Consider the following 23,954-nt stretch of genomic DNA (forward strand, 5'->3'; position numbering starts at 1 on the left):
ACCTGAGACTAGAAAGTCCAGGGTCCTGGGGGAAATCTAAATTCTACTCAATAAAAGACAGCAATAAAATGACTCCTAGCAACATTCTGCTGGGCTCCTAGAATGGTGCCTGACTCAGTCATCACCAAAGAAGCATCGTTATTAGTAGACGCTACCCACAGACAGACAATGTGCTAAGTGAGAGACCTTGGGACACTCAGTTCTGAAGAGGATGTCTCTAGCAAATCCCTCAGGGCTCAGGGGACCTTGTGGAAGAGGAGGCAGGAAAACTGCTGGAGTAAGGGGGAACGGAGGGCATCTAGGGAACAAGAACTTCCAGACACAGCAGGACCAGTGTGCACTTGACCTCACAGAGACCGAGGCCGCACGCGCAGTGCTTGCACAGGTCTGTCTGGGCCAGACGGGGTCCTAGTGCTAAAGAGGGATGTGGATACATGCCCCATCCCTAACTCAGAAGCTATCTTCAATTGACAACCACAGCAAAGGCTAAATTAGATTTCGCCGGTGGAGTCTCATGAGGTATATGGACAAATCTTACAGACAGACCAGCAGTGGATGGCCAACATGAAATGAACTCAGGGGCATCTTTTTGAGGTTCCTTATCTCATAATGTGTTGTGTGGGCATTTTAAAAATTAATTAGTTTATTTTCCTTTTCAGGTATTTTTCTTCTGTTAGTTTGTTTCTTTCTAGTCCCATTTAAAAATTTTCCATCTTATTCTATTTTATTGCTGTTTTTAGATGCTGCTTGTGCTCTGACGAGAGAGAAATAAAGGATGCAGATTTGGGTGTGAAGGGAATTGGAGAAGTTGGGGGTGGGGAAACTATAATCAGAATATATTGTACCTTATATATAATAAATATGTACATATATACATGTATATGTACATGTGTGTGTATACACACACATATTTGTTTTTTTTTAGACAAGGTCTCTCTTATATAGTCCTGACTGTCCTGAAACTTGTTCTGTAGACCAGACTGGCCTCTAACTCACAGAGATCCACCTTCCTCTGTCTCCTGCGTTCTGTAATTCAAGGTGTGCACTACCATTCCTGGACATTATAAATACTTTTTTAAAAAAAGGCTGGGGAGATTCCCCAGGGGGTAAAGTGCCTGCCATGTAAGCCTGAAGACCTGAGTTCGGATCCCCAGGATCTATGTAGAAGGCAGGCATGTCACACACCGCAGTAACCAGGACACTGGGCAGTAGAGGCTAGAACTCGCTGCCCAGACAGCCTAGTCAATTGGTGAGCTGCAGGGCCACAGAGAGGCCCTGTCTCCAAGCATAAAGTAGATAGAGATTGAGGAAGACATCTGTTATTGATCTCTGGCCTCTATAGGAACCAGCACACAGATTTGAGTGCACGCCACACACATTCACACACACACACACACACACACACACACACACACAGACTTGGCTGTCAAATAGAAACTGTATACTGAGTTCATGCAATATTCTAATGATGATGATGATGATGATGATGAAAGCAATTGCCTGTCACCCGCTTTAAGAAATAGCTTTAATTTATTTATAGACAGTAAATAGCAAAGTAATTTAATCCGTGCTCTTTAAGAACTGTCCTGCTATGTGACACGCTGCGAATCCTACAAGTTCCTCCATTTTCTTCAACATTTCACCTTTGTTTTATGTAAATAAGATCACAAAATAAATACAGCTTTCTCCAATCCTTTCAAGTTTGTTTTAATAAAAAGAGAAATGAGGGCGCGAGAGCAACAGAGGCGAGCCCGGGCTGGGCAGTGTGGCGGCAGGACAGAGCTCTGGGTCTTAGCTTCGACAGGCTGGCCTGGGTGCTGCCTTCTCTGTCACTTGCGGCTTGGGGCAAGAGACCTCCCTTTTGGGATCCTCTGAGAACAGGGTAGCACACTCCTGTTGCTATGATGAGGATCGCAGCAACAGGGGCTTCAGCTGCAGACTACCTGGGTAAATCCCAGCTTCTAGGCTCAAAGGTCTGAGCATTAAGCTGGGAGAGTTACACTGAGTTAGACCGCCGACCTTCCCTGGCCTTCCCCACCAGGCAGAGACGTTGTTCTTAGTCAGCCTTTCTAAAGCCTACCCTCATGATGGATAAAAGGCTGTTTAATTACAAAAATAATAATGATTATATGGCTCTTCCAATTGTGCACAATTAGGATGTATGTCTCTAATTTTCCCTTACACTTCTGGTAAAATGTTCTATTTCCCCTCACAGCTGTGCAGGTGACAAACTCAGGAAATTAACAAATTGCATCCGAAGCCTCTCAGCTCCCTCGGCTCCTCGGCACTTTGCTCTCCGCCGATGTCTTTAGAGGTAACTGAGTGCTTGCGTGATCACAGCTGGGAAGCCAATACCTTTTAATTGCCACACTGCGGAAATCGTGCCCTTAGTGTCTCCTCGGCACCTCTAATCAGTCACTCGGTTGAAATCACACCCGCGAGAGGAGAGCTCCAGTCTGGCACTGGGAGAAGATGCGGTGTCGCCAGTCTCCAGGAATGTACCTTGCCCTCCCAGCTCTTTAGACAGGCTCCTACGCACCTGAGGATGCCCACTCACAGACGCCTCCTCCAGGGAGTCCTCTCTGCTTTCCCAATGCTGCTCTTGCCCTTGCCGTAAGTGCTGTGGGAGCAGTGGCGGAAAGTCGGGCCCACATTTCTCATGCACTATGGGCTTCCAGTGGAGGAGGGGTGGGGTAGGGAAAATACCTCTGTACCTTCCACTGGACAGAAACTCACACGGAATAGAACCAAGAAGCAAGGAAAAGGGCCTGAGAGGGGACTGGGCCTGGAGGAAGAGTTCTGAAGAGGATGAGACACACTAATCCAGAGGTCTTAGAAGGACTATAGGTCAGAGGTCAGAGGTCAGAGGCCAGGGGTCATCAGGCACTTTACAGTCCAGGTCCCAGCAACACCTAGGCTCCCAAAGAGGTTACTGTCTAGGATCTAATTCAGCCCTGTGAGCCCAGCCCTCCCACAAGCCAGAAATGGAGTCTCTATGAAAAACTTCAGGCCACAGAGGCTTGTTTCTTTCATTTTGGAAAGAGGGTGGCAGAATCAAGGGAAAAGACTCAAAGATACTGTCCGTGAATGGGGAGGTCATCTTTGTGGGGCTGGGACTGGAGACCTAGAGGGACTGCAAGAAGCACTGAGCCCTACTGTGCAGCTGTGTGCCAGCCTGCAGCCCACCAGCACCTACTGGGCCTCAGCTTCCACAGTGTGACTTCAGAGAACAGGCCCCACCCTAATTCTGCAGGGCTGAGATCAAGGCAGAGGCTGGGTGGGCAGGAATCTTACAGGGGGAAAAGAGGCGAGGGCTTGGAGGCCCACAGGGCTGCAGGCCCCTGTCTGCCTGCTTCTACCTTGCGCCTCCACCCCCATCTTCTGTCAGGCCTCTTTTCTCGCCCTCTCATGGGCTTCTTCTACTTCCCAAAGGAGATGAGGTGCTCAATCCCCTATGAAGAAGCTTCCAGAACAATGGCCAGGCCAAGGGTGCCCCCAGCCACAACCCATCAAGTGGCTTCACCACATGGCAGTGCAGTGCACCCTTTCTACCTTGAAAGACTGCAGAATGTGACAAGCACACAAGTCATGAAGTAAGAAACATGTATTTTCCCTATCCAAGGCGGCTCTCTCACTAAGAGCCGATTTTTCTTAACTTCACTCATCTGTGAAACTCACGTGTGCACGCCTGTTTGCCCAACTCAGGACACTCCTGACTTGACTTCCTGTCACCCCCTTCCTTTTTGTGCAGATTAGGAATTAGCCAATCACAGCCTAGCAGTGGTGGCGCACGCCTTTAATCCCAGCACTCGGGAGGCAGAGGCAGGCGGATCTCTGTGAGTTCGAGGCCAGCCTGGTCTACAAGAGCTAGCTCCAGGACAGGCTCTAAAGCTACAGAGAAACCCTGTCTCGAAAAACTAAAAAAAAAAGGGGGGGGGGATTAACCAATCACATTAGATTATGAGTTGGCACTCCCACCAATTGGATGAGATCCAGTCACTACCTGGGTTAAAATAAAAACCATGTGAACTTCCTTAACCAGTGTCTTGCTAGCCTGGCTTGGGTCATGGCATAGTCTTTTTGCGAAAGGAAATTGCCTTGCTGGGTCATTTTCACTTTGCTTGTGTGTTTCTTTGTGCAACACCAAGAATATTCTTTTCCGACAATGGTTAGTCCTCAAACACTTGTTGCCAAAGTGAATTCAGAGGGAGCGAAATTTTGTGTGTGTGTGTGTGTGTGTGTGTGTGTGTGTGTGTGTGTGTGCATCCCAGAGACAAAGCTAGAATCAATAAATAACCTTTTCAGAGGGGCTCATTCAAATCAGTGTGAAGAAGTCACTTTCAACAGTAAAAGATTCAAGAACAAATCACAATTTCACAAAGTACTGAGTAGCTTCTCTGTTGTGGGAGTCATTCAAGAAGATGATCAGGAGCCATCTTCCCGGGTGGGAGAGAGAGAGTCCCTAAATCCACAGGAAAGTAGAACTAGTTGGTTATATTGTAGATATACCAATGATCAGGCACCCCCACAATTCCAGGTGAACCCCCAGGTTTGGCTTTGTATATTTATGGGCAGTTCTCATTTTATTACATTTACATTCTCATGTAGGTAAATGATATAAGTTTTCTCATTAAAGTCATTGAAATAATGAGTTAGCTTAATTGAAAATAATTTACAAGTTAATACAGATTTTGGCAAAATTGAGAAATCGACTAGTGGCAAAGCCTGGGAAACCCAGGGTTTGAATCTCATGGAGAAACGTGACTGGAACATGGGGACCCCAAGAGTGAAAACCCTCTACCCATCAGGTCTTAATGTGAAAATAAATAATTATAGAATGAGTCTGACTTTTACGTATGCACCAGAAATGGGTGCTATAGAATGACCTAGAAGAGTGAGTGGATCTCTCCAGGAAAGGGCAACGGCACGGAGAGATAACAGAAGTGGCCTAAGGAATAGGGCTGTTGGTTTTCGTAATATGTGGACATTCTTGTGCTATGTAAACCCCTTATCTCAATAAAAATCTAACACTAAATAATTCTTCACACCAAGTATAGTAAATCAGCTTGAACTTAGGTAGCATCAGCAGTGGGCTGCTTGTCTGCTGAGGGAAAGAGATTAAGGAAGTAAGGAGCGAGTGTGCCAAGATCAACTGGTTATGTCTGCATTGACACAGAAAGAGAAAACAATGTTATAGTCTGATTCATCTACATGACATTTGGGGCTTGTCCTAATCTTTATTTTATATTCTCAGGACCAGAAAGAAGGACTTGCCCAGGTTCACCCCCAAATTCATGGCTGGGCTATCTATTCATCTCCATGTGGTCTGCTAAAAACCAAACAGAAGGCTACTCATGCCAGATTATGTAATTTCAGATAATCCTTGTCAAGCACAATCACCCACAGCATCGGGCAGAGGGCACAGAGCCAGGCCGAGCCCCTGCTGATCCAGTTCATCCTGGTGACTACATGCGAATGCCCTGGGATGCCAAGGAGGGAAACAAAACCCACTCGCAGAAAGACTGTAGAAGATGTCACTGTGACAATCACCTCTCAGGGACCGGAGGCAGGCACTGTGACCAGGGCTCTTGACTGCTGACAAAGAAGAAAAGCAAGAGCCATGCCACAGTGCAAAGCAAGCATTTCAGTCTGTGTCTGTTGAAATGAACAGAACTGAACTGGATTCGATTGTTTTCTTAATCTTTCTGTTTGTTCTTCCCTCATTCTGGCTCCTGGTTTCCTTATTGTTCAAACGAGGAGCCCGCACGGGGTGGTTTTAATTTCAGATCCAAGACTTCATGATTTTATAATTAACTCTGTGTTTAATTTACAAAGCAAAGAAAAACTCTTTCTTTAGGCGAGAAAATGAAAATGGCTGGATAAGAGCCGGCAGTGCCAGAAGGGCCTTCCACCAGCTCACTCACAAAGACGTTTATTTACCCTAATTGTTTTATAGCCCCATTTAGACATTAGCCTTTTACTCTCTGCTCTTCTTAATCAAGTGCATTCATTAGTTTTCTCATCCAGTCAACGAAGCTTTATATTTTAGTGCAACTATAGATGTGCTTTCTTTGACCCAAAAAGCCCACTTCTCAGCAGTACATTGGCCTATGTGTACGTATGGCCAGTGTTGTACCAGAAGCCTGGAGCCAATCTAGGCGTCCATGGGCAGGGTTTGCTGCGTGGGCTCTGGTGCAGCAGCCACACTGAGAAGTGTTATGCATCTACGGAAAGAATAAGGGATGCCACTCTACAGTGAGGAAACTGTGAGGTGGGTAGAACTCGGTGAAAGGGGAAAATCAGAGTCAGGGCAGCAAGCTGTAGGAGAGTATGCCCTTTCATGGAAGAAGGAAGAGGAAGGGATTGAACACACATCTGCACTTAGGAAACACTGGAGAGATAAATAGTAATCCTTTTAAAAATAAATAAAAGATCAGCTATAAGGAGAACACAGATAGCATGGACAGAGCCCAGGTAAGGGCCAGGGGCTCCCCACTGCGCCTTCCTGTGTGATTTTTGACTCTGGAATCAGACACAAGTTGTATGTGTTTGAAAAAGTAAAACTGTTCAACTGGAAGAATTTGATCAACCCCTGGAATCTGAAGGCACAGCAAAGCCACATGGAAGCAGAGGAGGGCTAACATGATCCTGAGTCTCCATCTCCATGGTCTCACATGCTCATGTGTGCACACGTGTGTACGCATGCCACCTCCCAGCTCTAAATTCACTCCTGGACATCAGGACACCTTACTCTGTATTCTCTGAGACCAACTGTGGTGTCTTTACCACATGTGTGAAAAGGATTGTTAAATTTGTTATCATCGAACATGTCTGTAATTCCCTCAAAATTCCCTTCTCATATTCAAAATCCAGGATCCAAGCTGCACTCACGCTGTGTGGCTCACTGGTATTTTGCGTGCTTACTTTAGTCTTTTTTCTCTGTCTAGAACATTCTCCTGCCTTTTCATGGATCCTGTTGTTTTCCATGACATCGATTGCTTTGATGAATACAGGTTGGGTGACTAGCAGAAAGTCTCTCATGCTCAGTTTAGATATTTTTATTATATTGTAAAGTTCTCTCTTCAAGCTCAGTTCACTGTAGAAACCCTTAGGAGCAGTGAGCCCCAGTACAGCAAGGGGGAGCTCGCCCGGGCCGCAGGAATTGGCTTCTTCCAGTAGGAAGAATCAGGGCTGCTTGAAGAAATGAAGGTTTTTTTTTTTTTTTTATTACAGAACTGCAAGACATCTATTGGGAAGTGTGGCAAGAGTGCTTGCTTAGCAAGGCCCTGGGTGCTCTCTCTCTCTCCTTTGTCTCTCTCTGTGTGTCATTGTCTCTCTGTCTCTGACTCTGTCTGTCTCTCACTCTCTCTCACACACAGTCTGTCTCTCTGTCCCTGTCTCTCTGTCTCTGTCTCTCGTACACACACACACACACACACACACACACACACACACACAGTCTGTCTCTCTCTGTCCTTGTCTCTGTTTCTGTCTCTGTCTCTCTGTGTCTCTCACACCCACACATGTATACACCCCCCCACACACACACAGTCTGTCTTTTTCTGTCCCTCTCTGTCCTTGTTTCTCTGTTTCTGTCTCTGTCTCTCTGTGTCTCTATTTCTCTCTCACACACCCACACACGTACACACACACAGGCTTGCACACACGCGGGAAGAAGAAAGGCAGGGAAGCTGCTGCAGGCTAAAGGAGACTCAAGTGTCAAAACAGGGCTCTGGCTCTTGGAGTGGATCCTTGATTATCCTCTTCACCTATAAATAAATGCAATGCAGACATTTTGGGGACAAGAGGAAAATCAGAATATAGACCATCTATTATGTAATGTGACTGTGGCACTGAATTGTTTTGGTCGTGATGAGCCTATTATTATTATGTAAGAGGATACAACCACTCTTAGGGGATTCCTACTACGGTATCAGGGTGAAACATTGTGTCTTCAAACTGCTGTCCAGTGCATCCTCAAAAAATAAGTGGTTGTATATGGATGAGTATGAGATGGGGAGCTGGTGTGTGTGTGTGTGTGTGTGTGTGTGTGTGTGTGTGTGTGTGTGTGTGTGTGTATGCGCACCCACACACATGCGCACTTGATACAGGTGAAAGGGGTAAAGGCAGGTGGAGCAAGATTGGCAACTGGAAACAGCTGGAGAGTAGGGCAAAGGGTGTTCAATATTCAGTGTACTTTTGGGAGAGAGAATTCAGGAGAAATACAAGTAAGGCAGTACTCATGGTCCAAAGTGAAAATGTCTGCCACAGACAAAGTGTATACAATTGCCACACTTTTGATAAGCCATGAGCTCCGAATGCTACTTACACAAAAGAGAGAGGCTACCAAAGAATCCTAATTGAAATACGGAGGCTCCTGAAGGCCTCAAGGATTGCAGCCAGACACTGGGCGCCTGGCTTTGCAGAGGGAGCTGATGTCACCAAGCAGGATGAACACTGCAGTGGCTTGAACTAGGAGGATGCTGGCAGCAGTGGTGGGGGTGGAGCAGGGTACAGATGTGTTTGTTAGAAGCTGTGGAAAGTCTTCAGCTGTAAATTCTGTAGACATGAATGAAGGTTTGGGTCATTCTGCTGTGCTAAAAGTCCTCCCTCCCACTACTGAGGGGACAGCTGCGTGGTTCAGAATCACTGATGGGAGCCCCACCCCCAACACATACTAGGCTAACATACCATTTTTTTCAATAGGATGGAACACCCTGTCTGAGAACTTGGGGGAAGCGGAGAAATTGGTGTCTCTATTCCCTTTTGGGCATGACGTCTAACTATCTAACCAAGGACTGTTTTTCTCAAGCGGAACCCTTTTTGCTGCATGAGGCTCAGGCCCTCATCATGGAGATACTAAATAATTTAAGATTCTTTGTAAACTTATTCAAAGCAAAAGCCTTCTGTATAATTCACAAGTAATGCAAGCTACTAAAACAACCAGGATGTTTATTATAGGACCTCCGAAGTGGAGCTAGGAGCGTATGCTTGGAAGGCTTGGCAGGTGTCCACTCACCAGCAGCTAGCCCGTCCAGCCTTGGACCAAAAAGGGCCATCTATTTTTATACACAGCCACTTATTGGATGGGAAATAAGTTTAAGTGGGGTGTGTACCCCTGCGTTTGTGCCTTCGTGTGTGTGTACATGTACACCTGTGTGCATATTTGTACGTGCCTGTGTGTCTATGTCTGCCTGTTTATGTCTGGGTTTATGTGCTTGTATATCCCTTGGTGTGTACATCTGTGTGTGTACCCCTCTGTGTATTTTGGTCTGTGCCTTACCTTTGTTTCTGTGTTACTTCACATGTGTGCATATGTCCCTGGGCATATGTTTCTATGTACCTGTGTGCTTCTGTCTGTATGTGTGCCTCTGTATGTGTGCTTGTGTGTCCCCATGTGTACACTCTTGTGTGTATGTATGTGCCTATTTGTATGTGCACCTATGTGTCTCTGTATGTGTGCCTGCATTTAATGCTTTACCCCAACACAGCCATACAGTAGCAGGAGTCCCCAAAGAATGCTTGTATTCTCTTAGATAACAACAGGATCACCACCACCAAAACAATTCTGTCCCCCTGACCAGTGTGTATGTGTGTGTGTGTGTGCTGTGTCTACACATGGATCAAGAATAACTTCCAACGAGAACCCTTTACATACAAAGAGCCCTGGGCTAACCTTGATCCTCTATGGATGGACCTCTACCCATGCAGGCTGCACAGAAACAGGGTCGAGAGTGTCCATGGCCTCTGGGAGCTCAGGGACAGCCACAGCAGTGCAGGGCTGTGTGGTCTCTCTGCACCGTCCTTTCATCTTCACCCGGAAACCTCCTACCTGGGACAATCTGCACACCCTCTCCTGCCTCCGGAGCCCTGTGAGTGTTCGTGAGATCGTGTGGTGGACAGTAGCCTGGCTGTGCCAGCAGTGATTCAAGAGTCATTTAGGGCTCCTTTGGGAGCTCGTTCAGCCTCTCTGTGCCTCGGTTTCCTCTTCTGTGACGTGAGGAGAGCAACTGGCTACTTCATAGGTTTGGCACATGAGGAGGAGGAAAGAGCTCACGCAGTATTAGGAGCATGGCCTGAGCCAAGGCCATGTTGATGGACGTATGTGGGTATTGTAACCGGCCACCTAGGCTGGAGCAGGCTAAGCACACGACCTATGTCACCATCATAAACACCAGCACCTGATTCTGTTTGCACCTCACTTGTCTGACCTTGGGAAGCACTGTACCTCATGTCCTGGGGTCCCACGTGCTCATACCCTGGCGGGGGCTCCTTTCCTCCTCCCGTCTCCACCCAGTACATGCCACAGCTGCAGCGACTGCCAGCCGCCACTCTTGTACCGTAAGTACTTGGAGTGATTTATTTATCTTAAATGAATTATTTACACCCTTCAGACTTCCAGAAAGCAGTGGAAGTGGCTGATGGGGAAAGACACATCAGCAACGAGGCCACTGGAGCTACACACTGGAAGCTGCTGTTACGTTCGATGCCGTGGTCTTGAATTAAAAATGGGGGTCAGAACCTTGAATTGAATCTTCAATCAGATTGACAGGGAAGATACGGGCTGGGTCTGTGGCAAGAATAGATTGGGACTAGCCACACACTTGAAAGCATCCCGTCCCTTCCTCAGCCAGCTTCTGCTGCTGCTGGAGAAAACCCAACCACAGTCTGTGGGCTTGCCCCCACCTTCCTGGTGGGTTCGCTGCTCCGATTGTATTGTTCTGAGTCACCTTCATGGTTTCTGATAGTTCATTTCTGCACACAACTTCGAATCTAGAGACTAGTGGAGAGCGATAAATCCTCAAGAATTTCCCCCCAACAAGGGCCTGGCTGGCATCTCAGATCTCAAGCGCATCAATAGGGCATTGCGGGGGCTCACATCTGTAGAGGGCTTCCGCATGCTGCACCTTCCCTGTCCTTGAGTCCTTTCCCATGGCCTCCGACGAAGGGAAGGGGGTTTTGCCCCCATTTCACAGACAAGCTCAATGAGGCTTTGGGGGACTCGCATCTGCCACCTGGCTAGTGAGCATAGTCAGAGGCTCAGTCATCCTCAACCTCTGACCTCTGTTCTAACTACTGCACCAGACTGCCAGGTGTCTGCACGCGTCCCTCTCTTGGGATTTCTTATGGTAAGCTGGTCTGGGAAAGCCTGCAAGGGCACACTGCAGGTACTGTGTCTAGTGAGTGACAGGCTAAACAAATGACTTGTCATGAGCCAGCAAATGAATGAATGAATGAGTAAGTGAGTGAGTGAGTGAACCAGTAAGAGGGGAAGCCCCTCCAGCTCTTCAACCCTTCCGCCAAACACATGGCGGTTTAGATCCTAAGAGGCTGTGCATCCCAAAGGCCCACGCACAGCTGTGGCATGAACTCTGCTCTAACTTCACAGACGTGACTGGGAACCCGTTCAGCTCCAGGCTAAACATAGAATGACCTCTAGGTAGGAAGAGACCGATGAGTCATGGCCATGCCTGTGGGGTACCACAGTATCACAGGGGATACAGAACTGGGCGCTGTGATGACATGACCCTGTGTAGCTAGGCCTGGGGAGGGGAAAGAGGGAACACTGAAGCTGGGGGATGGGGAGAGCCCAGTAATTCACCTGCAAACTCCAAAGAAATCGGGAAAGGTTCCATGAAAGGAACCCAATTTAAAGGCAGGCTTTACAAGGAAAAGGAGAGGGAGGGCTGCCTGAGTGGGCGGCTGAGAAAGGCCAAGGCCTTCTGGGTAGTCCATGTTAAAGGGCGAATGGGAAGGAGGGGCAGGCCCCATGGAGCGCTGTGCCCTTCACCTCTCGCCTTGAAGTTCCACAGCCCTGTGTCCACAGCAGCTCACAGTTAGCACAGCCACTGGGATTGGTCCTGCCTGGAGACAGCTCCAGGTTTCATGGTTTCTTTACCACGAAAATCCACCGAGGACTGCTCCTCCCACCTATCAAGAGCATCCGAGCCAAAGGTGGCCAGCCTTTCCCTTGCCCTGTGCATGGAATCCTGTCCAGCTGGCTCAGACAACTGGTCTGTATTGGACCAGGCCTCCTATGACAAGGCCAGCAATGACTTTCTGAAGTCCCCACATTCCTGGGGTCTCTCCCACACCTTCCCTCTGCTTGGCCCACAGAGCCTGCCTCTAATGTTAATATTGCCCATTCTTTTCCCTCCCTTCCTTTGTTTTTGATGACTCCAGAAGGTAGAAGCATCTCATAGATTATTAATGTTCTAAATGGCCCCTCTGGAGACCAGTGCCAAGAAAGGCTCCAACCGCCCTGGATTATTGGCTTCTGTTCTATTTCTTAGACAGCAGCAATCACAGCAGGAGGAACGCTTCCGTGCCTAATCATACTGCCACCCTAAATGCTTTCCAGTTCGCTGCGCCCTCTGTGGCAAGGGCATGGCAGCCATAGGAATTGGGCTGTGGCAGGATGCTGGCCTGGTAGGCTTTGGCTCCTGAGGGGGTTGTAGAGAGGCAGAAGTGCGAACTTTGAGGGTCCAGCGGCAGAGTCCCCACCCACTCTCAACCCTTCTGCTCTAGAGATCTGCAAGGCCAAGGGAAACAGCCTTGTGGCCTATGCAGAGCAGAGAGTGATTTCAAAACTCCCAACAGCTGCCATCAGATGTCTGCTCCGAATGGAAAAGCCATGTCCATGGGAAAGGCAGCTCCTGTTTCATCATTCATAAAAAACCTTTCACTTGAGAGAGAGAGAAGCCCTCATTCACTCTTACTACACCTGCAAGGAACGCACGTCAGGCTTGCAATTCCCATTTTGCAGAAAAGGGACTCTGAAAGATAAGACGGCGTTCTCTAGCAAGCCTCCGTGAGCCGAGGGGTGGTACTCTAACGGGGAGAAGATGGGTGAGGCCATGCTCCTTCCTACAAATCCAGTGGCGCCTAAGCCCCTCCCAGCCCTGCCATCCTGGAAACCCACCTCAAATCCTACAACCCACAGCTCAGTAGGAAGTGTTTGATTTCTCAGGCAACCTACAGTTTAATAAAATAATCATGCGAGAACATCAAATCAAATCACAAAATTTCTGTTCCTAGGAAGCAAAAGGCACTGACTGGCAGTTCAGAGAGACACCGGAATTCGACAGACAGCAAAGGACTAGGTTTAGGGGGTTTATGAAGATTTTTATTTTCTTTTTAATGTCAAAACCAAGCAAGATTTCCACTTTGGGGAAACAGAGTCCTGAATGTACAGGAACTTAACTGGCATTGGGTCTGCAGAGTCTGCCTTCTCCGTTGGAATGGCCCTAGGACCTCCACCCACTCCAACCTTGCAGAGAGCTTATCCAAGGAGAGACAGCTCCTATGGGGCTCAGAGCTTTCCTGCTTAAGCTCCTCAGGGGTGTGGCCATGAGGCAGGGTTGGCTGCAGGGGCATCTTGTTTGGAGACAAGCATCTAACAGTTAATAAGCTGTCACGGAGCCTTTAAAAGGACAAGCTCCGTGAGATGCAGCTCTTAGGTATCTGGTGTTTGCCTTTCTCACGAGTCACCCTTTAGCCTGACAGAAGCCTGACCTTATTTTCATCTTTACTATGGTGGTGGGATAAGCCGGAGCAGCCCTTGGCCTACTCCTGAGAAGTGGGGATAGCTGTCCTGAGCTGAGGCTGCAGCCCCTGGCTGCTCCTGAGAAGTGGGGAGAGCTGTCCTGTGCTGGGACTGCAGCCCCTGGCTGCTCCTGAGAAGTGGGGAGAGCTGTCCTGTGCTGGGGCTGCAGCCCCTGGCTGCTCCTGAGAAGTGGGGAGAGCTGTCATGAGCTAAGGCTGCAGCCCCTTGGCCAGCTCCTGAGAAGTGGGAAGATGTACCATGAAGGATGAACAGGCTTCTGCTGGGTAAAATGACCGCAGAGGCTGAGGGAGCAGCATGGACTAAGGCCAGCAGCATGAAGAAGCAGAAGGTGGGTTGGGGAAATGTCCTTGCCACACCACACAGTGGGGCTTTGCCTTGCTGACACGGGCCAATGTGCCCCAGCTGAGGTCTTTTACAATCGCCCTGTGTCCTCTTCCCCACACCTATGCAGCAGCATTTACTAAGTGGTCCCAGTGAGCACCTGGCCACCTCGTCTCCAAGGGAAGAGTGCCGAGCAGTCACCCGAGCTGCTGGCACTGGGCTGGTCCAGGGTGACGAGTGGGTCATTGAGGGAGTGGATGAATCTTCTAACCTAGTCCTGTAGAGAGTTGAGCCCTAGAGATTTTTCCTTGAAGTAAGCATATCACCAGCCTCTCACAGGGGCTGCAAGCTGACAGTCTGATCTCTCTGCTCCAGGTTCAGTCTTCCCAGAGCAGACATGGCTGACACTGCACAGCTCAGGGCACCTTCAGCTCTGAGGGTGTGGTACAGCATTATTCTCAAAGCGCAACTACCGTCTGTGCCTACTTAGCAAGGGACCGTCATGATTGGACATATGGAGTGTTGGCATTCCCTCCGAGGAGGAGGGGGTCAGGGGAGTCATTGGAGCCTCACCTGAGTATCCAACCCATCCTCAGAGCCATTTATAAACAGGTCTGCCCTAATTGCTGTGTCCTCATGGCCGAGAAATGGTGCTATCTATCATATTTGAGCTGGAGAAGATGAGGGAACGAAAGGCTTCCGTCTATGTGACTACAACAATAGCATCATCCATGCTGAGTGAAGGCCTTACAATGAGGCTGCTTTGGGGCCGGTAACTCCTTCCACACATGCTATGTAGATGGTCCAATAGACTCACTGGTTCCCTGGGGTGAGCTGCAGTGGAACTGTACTTTGGTTGGTCACCAGAACTATAGGGAGAGTGGATGTTCACATGTCTCCCAGGGAAGGAATGCTAGCAACCCTATGACGTCACAACCACGGATTGCCTGCAGGTGCTGAAAACCTGACACCCTCTGTCTTCTACCATGCTTCCTTCCTCTCACACCCGTACCTCAGATCACCAGGCACTATCCCAGATGGCCATGCAGCTCCAGAGACCCAAACCCTAGCCTCCTCCCCAGTCCCAACATGCTCCCTTCTTTGATGTCCAGCTAGCTCCTTCCTTCTTGTACCCTAGTTGGTCTCACCTTTTGTGATGCCCAGATTAGAGCCCCGTATCATGTCCAGGACCTGCCTAGGATGGAGGAGGAATAGAGTTACCCTTCCCTGGTCCTCACATTGAGGTGTGGGAATTTAGGCTCCTAGTGATTGAGTGACTCAGAACAGGACACAGTATGAGCTTCCTTCATGGCAGGCCTGAATCTAGAGACGCAGCGAAAGGCAAAAGTTAAAATTAACCTGTTTCAGTACCAGCATGGATTTTTGCCCCAGTGATGTGTGAATCCCTATTTTTTTGTGGCCCAAGAAATGAAAGCGGTTTATCCTCATTCCAGCGTTCCAGGTGGGTCTCTGTCCAGCTCATGACCCACACCCTCAAGGGGCAGTGAGAGCTCCTTGTGCAGCCCACCCCCCAGAGCCCAGTCCTGAAACGACTCAAGGCATTCAAATTCCTCAGCAGCTGCAGGCCCACCCACCCTTTGAGGGTGAGCTCAGCCTCCTGAGAGGGCAGAGGCAGCTTGGGAAACCCATAGTTCGGATCCTGACAAATGGGCATCCAGTTCCTGCGAGTGAAGGAGAGAGGAAGATTTCCAGCCTGCCAGGCCACTCCCACCAGGATCCAGATCTGCCTTCCTTCCCACACTGAGACTCCACAAGGCGAGAGAAGAATGACTCCCTTGGGCTTAGACTACCATTCTGCCTCCCAACTCACTGAAGCATGCAGATCTGTCCAGCACAGCTCACTTCCCAGGTGTCTGGGCCCCTACACTTCTGCATCCCACCAGAGCCCTTGGACCTGGTCCTCGGACCTGGAAAGTGGTGGGCTGCATTTGAGTGCCATCCAAGAAGCTGGCCACAGGTGCACAGCAAATTCAAAAGAGGGAGGGGGAGACAGAGCTGGCAGGCTTGCACGCCTTGTGGTCCTATAGCCAAGGCCGCAGTTACCATGGGCTCTCTATGGAGGCTTTGTGGTCTTCAGCCTAGCTGTCTTCTGCCCTTGGCTCCGTGTTTATGGAGCCTCCTGCAATCAAGAGCGAAGTTCAGAAAAGGCAAGGGACTGGGCCAAGGTTTTCTAACAGCTGGAGACATCCTGGGGCTTAAAGGCAGGCTCTCACACACACTGCCCTGTTCTAGCTCCCTGGATGCCATGAGGTTTGGTGCTTCTAGCCTCCGCTCCTGTTGCACAGGCCCACACTTAGCCGCATGAAGGAGCATAGCTACCCAAGCCCACCCACATTCCCACCTCCTGATATTGTATTCCCCCAGCAGTGCTTGCCTCTGTATCACCATCTGTTGTCACATTCTCCGGTCTCAGCAGGAACTCGGTCACCTGCCAGGAAAGCTCATGGGAGCCCGGCTCAGCAGGCCACCAGTACCACACCATGCCTCTGCCGTACCTCATCTCCTCTCTTGAAAGCTTGGACTCTATCTAAAGTACCCAAGGCAGGCAGACCTCGGGGACTCAGGGAAGATTCCTGTTGGTGCTCTGTCACTGTCTTGACTGCTCAGCCCCAGCTCTACAGCCCCTGAGCCCCGACTTCTGTCCTCAGACATGGAGACTCTTCCTCATTACTGGCTGCCTGTCTGAATTTGCCATCCCACTCAAGGACAGCGATGCACTTCTCCCAGCAGCCCTTTCCAATCCTTCAGATCGCAGATTCAGTGTCACTGTCTCCCAGAGGCCTTTGCCGAGGGCCCACAGAGTCACTATTTAACCCCTGCTTATTTTGAGCACAGCTCTGTCTTCTTACAACAATCTTATTTCAATGGCCGGCCTAGTTGATTTTAAATTTGGTCTTACAACTTATTAGCTGTGAATCTTCAGGCAAGCTCCGGAGCCTCTGCGTGTCTCAGTTTTCTTATATGTAAAATGGGGATAATAACAGACCAGTAATGAAGACTGAATTGATGCACATTATGGCTCACAACAGTGTCTGGTGCATGGCAGGCTGCAGGGACAACCCTTAGGATTACTGTTACTTCCTTGCTTATTGCTTGGCCTCTTCTTAGTATGCAAGCAGCTCTGACGTGATAAGGACCATTTCCACCCTTCGGTTCTACATCCCCAGTGCCTACCAGAATTCCAGGCAGAGAGGAAGGTGCCCCAAACATTTCTTGGTTGGTTGAAATGAAGGAAGATAGATGATAAGTGGATGGGTAGATGAATGGATAGATGGAGAGAAGGGTAGATGGGTAGCTGGATGGATGATGGATAGATGGAGGGGTGAATAAATGATGGATGGATTGATAGAGGGATAAATAGATAATAGATGGATGGATGGATGGATGGATAGATGGATGGATGGATGGATGGATGGATGAATGGATGGATGGATGAATGGATGGATGGATGGAGGGATGGATGGATGGATGAATGGATGGAGGGATGGATGAATGGATGGAGGGATGAATGGATGGATGGATGGAGGGATGGATGGATGGAGGGATGGATGGATGGAGGGATGGATGGATGGATGGATGGATAGATGGATGGATGGATGGATGAATGGATGGGTGGATGAATGGATGGATGGATGGAGGGATGGAGGGATGGATGGATAGATGGATGGATGGATGGATGGATAGATGAATGGATGGAAGGATGGATGAATGGATGGAAGGATTGATGGATGGATGGTTGAAGGGATGGAGGGATGAACGGATGGATGGATAGATGGATGGATGGGTGGATGGAGGGATGGAGGGATGGATGGATAGATGAATGGATGGATGAATGGATGGAGGGATGGATGAATGGATGGATGGTTGAAGGGATGGAGGGATGAACGGATGAATGGATAGATGGATGGATGGATGGATGGATGGATGGATGGATGGAATGCACATGGGTCACCACCACTCATCCTCATGGCCATATCTTTCTCTACTTTTTCTTTCCTTTTCCAAGTAACAGCTCTCACTGTTGAGCCTCATCTACAACCAACTATACACCCACTGAAACATTCAATGGTGTAAAATTCAGTTGTCATAAAAAAAAAGCCAATACCTGGCCAGGAGCCTAGGAATGACTTAATGAAGAAAAGGGAAGTCTCGCCGGTCAAAGGAGAACTTCAGTGTCTGGTAAGGAAAGGCTAGAGGCATCTGACATATGGTACAGTGGATGGACTTGGAGGCAGCCCTGGGTTCGTGTAGGGTTGTTGCTGTCTGGAGGATGGTAATGGCGCTACCTGATGGGGGTGGGGCTGTGGTGGTACTACCCCAATGCTACCTGAGGCATGGTGCTGTCTAAGAGCAGCACTGTGGAGTAGGTGACAAGAGCAGAGAGAGGGTTATCTGCATAGGCAAATTTATAGAATTTTATGACCCTGAATGTCTGGCTAGGGAGTCAGCGGCACCGCGGCTTCAGGCACACAGTTTAAAGACCCTTAGTATGTTCTATGGATGGACAGGCCAGGCAGGGGTCAGGAGTGAGGGCAGTGGGTGGCTGTGTAGCTTAGGAACCATGTTATGCATGGCCCAATCCTGCTAAGTCTTGCAGCCCACAAAGACAATTCCCCTGTGAGTGGGGCATGAGCTCTACCCTTACCTGCACCAGATTCCAGCCTTGGAGGGACTCGGCGATAATAGATGTGACTGATGGACAGACGCCTCCAAACACCATCAAATGGTTCGGCCCATACTTTATTGCATCGTAGAAGGCTTTCAGGCCCTTTGCATTGTCACACTGGGGAGAAACAAAGAAAGAGGCAAGGCCCAAATTAGACACAGGTTCTAAGCCAAAAGCCCCATAGTGGGGTCAGACAGTCAACCTGCCATCATGGGAAACCCTTAGGCCTCAGTTTGCCCAGGGTAGGCCATTCCATCCAGCCCCAAGCCCAGGCCCTGAGCTTAGGGAGGTTCTGGGTACCACATCCCAGATCTTCTCTAAGCTCCCTTAAAACCCAGCCCCCAGCCATCTCCTTTACACACAGAGGAAAACCACCCCCTCCGCAGTGGCCTTTCCACATTTTAAAAGATGAGGCCACACTCTGGCTATTGTGAAAACAGCCGAGGACAAGTGCTGACAGGACGTGAAGAAACCGCAAGCTCCAAACACTGGCGGTGATGACATGAAACAGTTACACGGAGGAAAACAGCATGTCTACCCCTGAGAGCCCAAGAAGAATTACCATATGGTACAATAGCTCTATTTCTAGATGGGAACCCTAAAGAAATGAGAGGAAGGACTCACAGATATCGGTACCCCGTGTTCAGAGCAGGCCCAGTCCCACAACAGCCCAAAGCCCATCAACAAACGCAGGAACACACAGCCTGTGCTAAGTGCCCCCGTGGAATATCATTCAGCCTTAAAGAGGGAAGACATTCGGACGCACGATACAGCCAAATTAATGGTAAAAAAGCAGGAGAAGGAGATTCATCTGATGGGGCCACACTGGAAAGTAGGAGAAAGGGAGTCAGTGACCCCCTCTAGAGTCCTGAACTGAGATTGAAGGTTAACTAGGGGACTGGGAATGGGCGCATTTAAGCAGTCTGCTCATGGTGTGTAAAAAGCAGGAGAAGGTGATTCATCTGATGTGGCCACGCTGGAAAGTAGGAGAAAGGGAGCCAGTGATCTCCTCTAGTTCGAGTCCTGAACTGAGATTGAAGGTTAACTAGGGGACTGGGAATGGGCGCATCTAAGCAGTCTGCTCATGGTGTGGTCCCACCCGCCACCGACCTACAGTTGTCTGGGCTTCCATCCCACCCTGCAAGGTGGTCTAACAAGTTGCTAGAACTGTGATATCTCTTTTCTGAGACAAGCTCCTCTTCTAACTGCCAGCAAGCTCTCAATCTCTTCCTCTTCCCGGTGTGAGATTCCTGGGGGAGCCCCATTACTTTGGGCTCCATTATTTCAATAGTCTGATAGTCAGAATGAGGAACAAAAGTGTCTCTTTAAAATACCTTCATTTCTGACAGGCCGGTTACTGAATGATTCTACTCACTTGAAGTACCTTGAGTGGACAAATTCATAGAAGCAGGAACTACAATTGTGGTTTTGGGGTGGGGTGGGGCAGAGAGAGTGGGGAACGGAGATCACTGCTCAATAGGCTTGAGTGTGACGCTATGGCAAAGGTCTGGAATCAATTGCTGTGACAATGTGAATGCACTGAATGTCACAAGACACTAGAACAAGGTTCAAAACGGCAACTCGCTGTGGTGTACACTTGTCACACTGCGCAGGCGGGCGGGGACGGGGGCTGGGGAGAAAAGATGCTGCGCATCTCGAGAGGAGAATTCAGCAGCGCAAACTTGCCGTTCTGTGCTCAGTCCGGAGCTTTAAGGGCACAGCTCTGCTCAGGACCAGAAAGAAAACCTGACCAAGGACACATACCAGGGCACCCCAAGGAGGAAAAGACAAGAGAAAAAAATGTGGCAGCAATCCTTATGGCCCCCTCTTCCCTTCCAGCTTTCCCTCTCAGCTAGTGGTCAGCTCCTCGTGAACAGAGGGTGCCTCCCAGCCTGGAGCTCAGCAAAGCGCATCACCTCAGCTGCCTCACTGTGCTCTGAGAAACATGGATTCCTCCTTCTCACCCCACTGCCTTCCCTGCTTTTAGAGGTGAGAGGTTTACCAGGGTTCAAGTCTCAAAAGGAGAAGAACCCCTCTACCTATGACAATGGAGCGTATGCACACCGCTTAAGAGCACTGGCTGTTCTTCCAGAGGACCAGGGTTCAACTCCCAGCACCCACATAGCTGTCTGTAACTCTAGTTTCAGGGGATCCAACACTCAACACTGGCTTCTGGCTTCCACAGGCACATGGTGCTCAGATATACACGCAAACAAAATACCTATAAACATAATTTTTTTTAAGGATTAAAAGAAAGTTAGCACATTTATAGATAAAAAAAAATCTTTGAAAACTAGTGCACGGTGCTACCTGTTGGAACTTGTGAAGATCTGGGCCCCAGTCAATCGGCAGGCATCCATCCCTCCAGCCAGATGACCCTCCAGCAGGGCAGTTAGAAAACACTCGGGTACTGGTGGAAAGAACCACGGAGCCACTGCTCTGTGCTATTCACAGGGCTGGGAGGATGTTTGCAATTCTCACCACAGCGAGAGCTCTGCTTCTCAGGATGCCATACTCCTCTCTCCCTGCTGCTCACCCAGCCAGGCCTCCCCAGCCTCCTCTAGATCCCTGAAATCAAAGGCATCTCTTCCCGGCCTCTGGGTTACTGCACCTGTCGCTTCCTTTGCCAGAAACGCATTTCCAGCTGACCTCTCATCAACCGGATCTCCCGACCAATGGTACCCAGCCCCCACCATTGCCACTATCTAAACAGGTATGTCCAACTGGTGACTCTGAGGCCCCACCCAGACCATGATAGCTATGAATCAAATCCAACATCAAATCATAGGTTTACTTAAAACATTATGAGATTGCTTTGTGATTCTTTGGGGAGGGGAGTTCTGCAGTGTGAACTTCTGGATGATACCATGTTGCTATATCAAAGGTTGGCCTCTCAGGAGGCTGAAGCAGGAGGACCAGCTGGGGCAACTTAGAAGAGAAGCTGAGATGATGGGCCTGAACCACCACACCCACCCTGTCTCTCTCTGTCTGTCCACTGTCCTTTGTCTCCTCTCTTCTCTCTTATTCCCATGGCTCCCCTAAGTGGCCATCGTAGGGGTAGAGCAGGTGTTAGCATGGAGGATAACCCCATCTGTAAACTCTGGCCTCAGACCTCAGAGGTTGTGAGTTGGGCTGCATGGTGTCCACTTTGTGTGGTGGATAGCACTTAGAGGAAGATCAGTCCACAGGCTCAAGGAGAGCCACGGGGATGCTCTGAGAGAAGACAGCATATGGTGCAGGGTCAGAAAAATGCAAGAATCGGGAAAGAGAAATAACCCAGACCTGCACACGCATGTGTGCATACGTGCACACATACACGTGCCGTGGCTGACTGAAGAGGACTCGAGCCCTGGAGAAGGGGGAGGGAGGACCCTAATTGCCCCCTTGGGGAGTTTGGACTGTAATCTGTAGATAACTTAGAGAATTTGACTTTCACGTCTTCATTTGATTTTGGAGCTGGAGATGCAACTCAGTTGGTGGAGTCCTTGCCTGACATGCAAGAGGCCTTGGTTCAAGCCTTGCCACTGTGTAACAGGCTGGGGTGCTGGTCCTCTGAAATCCTGAGCTTGGTTGGGGACTCGCTACACAGTGAGTTTATGGCCAGTCTGGGGTCCCAGACACCCTGGTATATAAACAAACAAACAATAAACAAGTGGACTAATTTGGGGGGAACAATCAAGAAAGAAGAGAGGAGGAAGAGAAAGGGAAGAAGTTAGACAGCGGTGGAGAGGAAATCTCCCCCTTTGTGTTTCTCGGGGTCCTGAGCTAACTAGCTGACTCCACTTGGCCTCTGAGGGCGCCCCACCCTCTGCAGAGCAGGAGTATGTAGACACAGCAGCTCAGGGTTCATTTATCTGCCCTGATTTCCCGAGCCGTTTCTGGTTTGAATACATATCTGAAAGGGATTTTCTTGTGTTCTCATCTAATGACAATTACAATGCAGATCCACAAGATCTATCGTCAGAGCCGCGTGAAAACAATATTAAGGACAAAGATCTTCTCATACTTGTTTGCTTAGCAACATCACCCATCTGCCCAAGATGCTGCATTAGCAACAGGGCTGGCTGCTCCCAGACACACAGCTCCTGGCTTGGTCAGCGCGCACAAATTTTGGTGCATCTGACAACCCCTTATTGCAGCTGGAAGACTCTCCCAAGGTCACTGAATGTTTGCCTGCCTCAATTTTCACCAGACTAGGAAATGGCAGATAGGGTTTTAGCTCCAAAGGCCTTCACTCTTAGAGTGTTACTCCCAAGAATATCATTTCCTGGCAGAGGGGATTTTGCTCATGTAATTGAGGTACTAATTAGCTGACCTTAAATTAAGATCCACGCGAACTCACCGTAGTCCCACAAGCCCTTAACAGCAGAGATCTTTGGCTGAGATCAACGGGGAAATTAGAGATTGGAAGCATGGCAGGATCTTTGCGTCATTGCGGTTTACAGGTGAAGAGGGCCAGGTGTCAAGGAGAGGAGGGCTTGGTCCTGCAATGGCAAGAACCTCAGTCCCAAGCTGGAAAGGTGGCTCAGCAGTTAAGAGAGCTTGCTGCTCTTGCAGAGGACCCAGGTTCAGTTCCCAACACCACATTGGGTGGCTCACAGTGCCCTCTTCTGGCCTCCATGAACACAAGGCATGTACACAGTGCACATACATACATACATATACATACATACACATACACACATACACATAGGAACTCACACAGACACAGAAAAATTTTAACATGTTTAAAGATTCTGGATTCTGCCAGAAACGGAAGCTGATATCAAAGCAGAGCCTTCTCCAGTCATTGTATTCAGAGCCAGCCCTGCATTTGGTATCTGCGTGGGGAGTCACAGTGACTGGGGAGGCAGAGGCAGCCTGTTTGGGCAACTTAGCCTGTCCCAAACTAGCCAAACAGATTGTAAAGGGCTGAGGATTTAGTCCAGACATAGAGTGCTTTCTTAGCCTGTGCAAGGTCTCGAGTTCAACTCCGAGTACAACCAAAATAAATATCTAAAAAGAAAGACTCAGCCTGATGACGTCATAGAAAGCTCCACGCACAGGGACTCCACAGAGCTATGCCATGCCTGCAGGCCTGTGAGCCAGCAGATGAGTGAGTTTTAAACCACCGTGGTTGTGGTGTTCTGTTGCAGCCAGACAAGAAGCTAATGCCTTCAGGCAGAATGAGCAAAACAAGATTGGTGTAGTGCGTTTCCCTCCATTTAAAGAACTGGCGCCATGTGTATAGGCCAGGCCCTTCCTGGTCTACAAAGCTGTTTTCTCTATAAAGTAATAGGTAGTGGGAGGTCTTGTTTTGAATGTGCTGATTTGGCAAAATAAAGATCCCTGTGCCCTACTTAGCCTTTTGTCCCCAGTCCACTAGTTTATGTGTGAATC

At 49.1% G+C, this 23,954-nt stretch overlaps 1 protein-coding gene across 1 annotated transcript in view; it reads right to left on the minus strand.

The window, feature by feature from the left end:
- Gabbr2 (gamma-aminobutyric acid type B receptor subunit 2) overlaps nucleotides 1–23,954 on the minus strand; it is a 347,946-nt gene that overhangs the window by 210,351 nt on the left and 113,641 nt on the right. The window contains 1 exon segment of the mRNA XM_038348048.1: nucleotides 18,555–18,692. Coding sequence (XP_038203976.1) covers nucleotides 18,555–18,692 — 138 coding nt within the window.

This window comes from Arvicola amphibius, chromosome 11 (genome assembly GCF_903992535.2).
Source record: "Arvicola amphibius chromosome 11, mArvAmp1.2, whole genome shotgun sequence".
NCBI classification, from domain to species: domain Eukaryota; kingdom Metazoa; phylum Chordata; class Mammalia; order Rodentia; family Cricetidae; genus Arvicola; species Arvicola amphibius.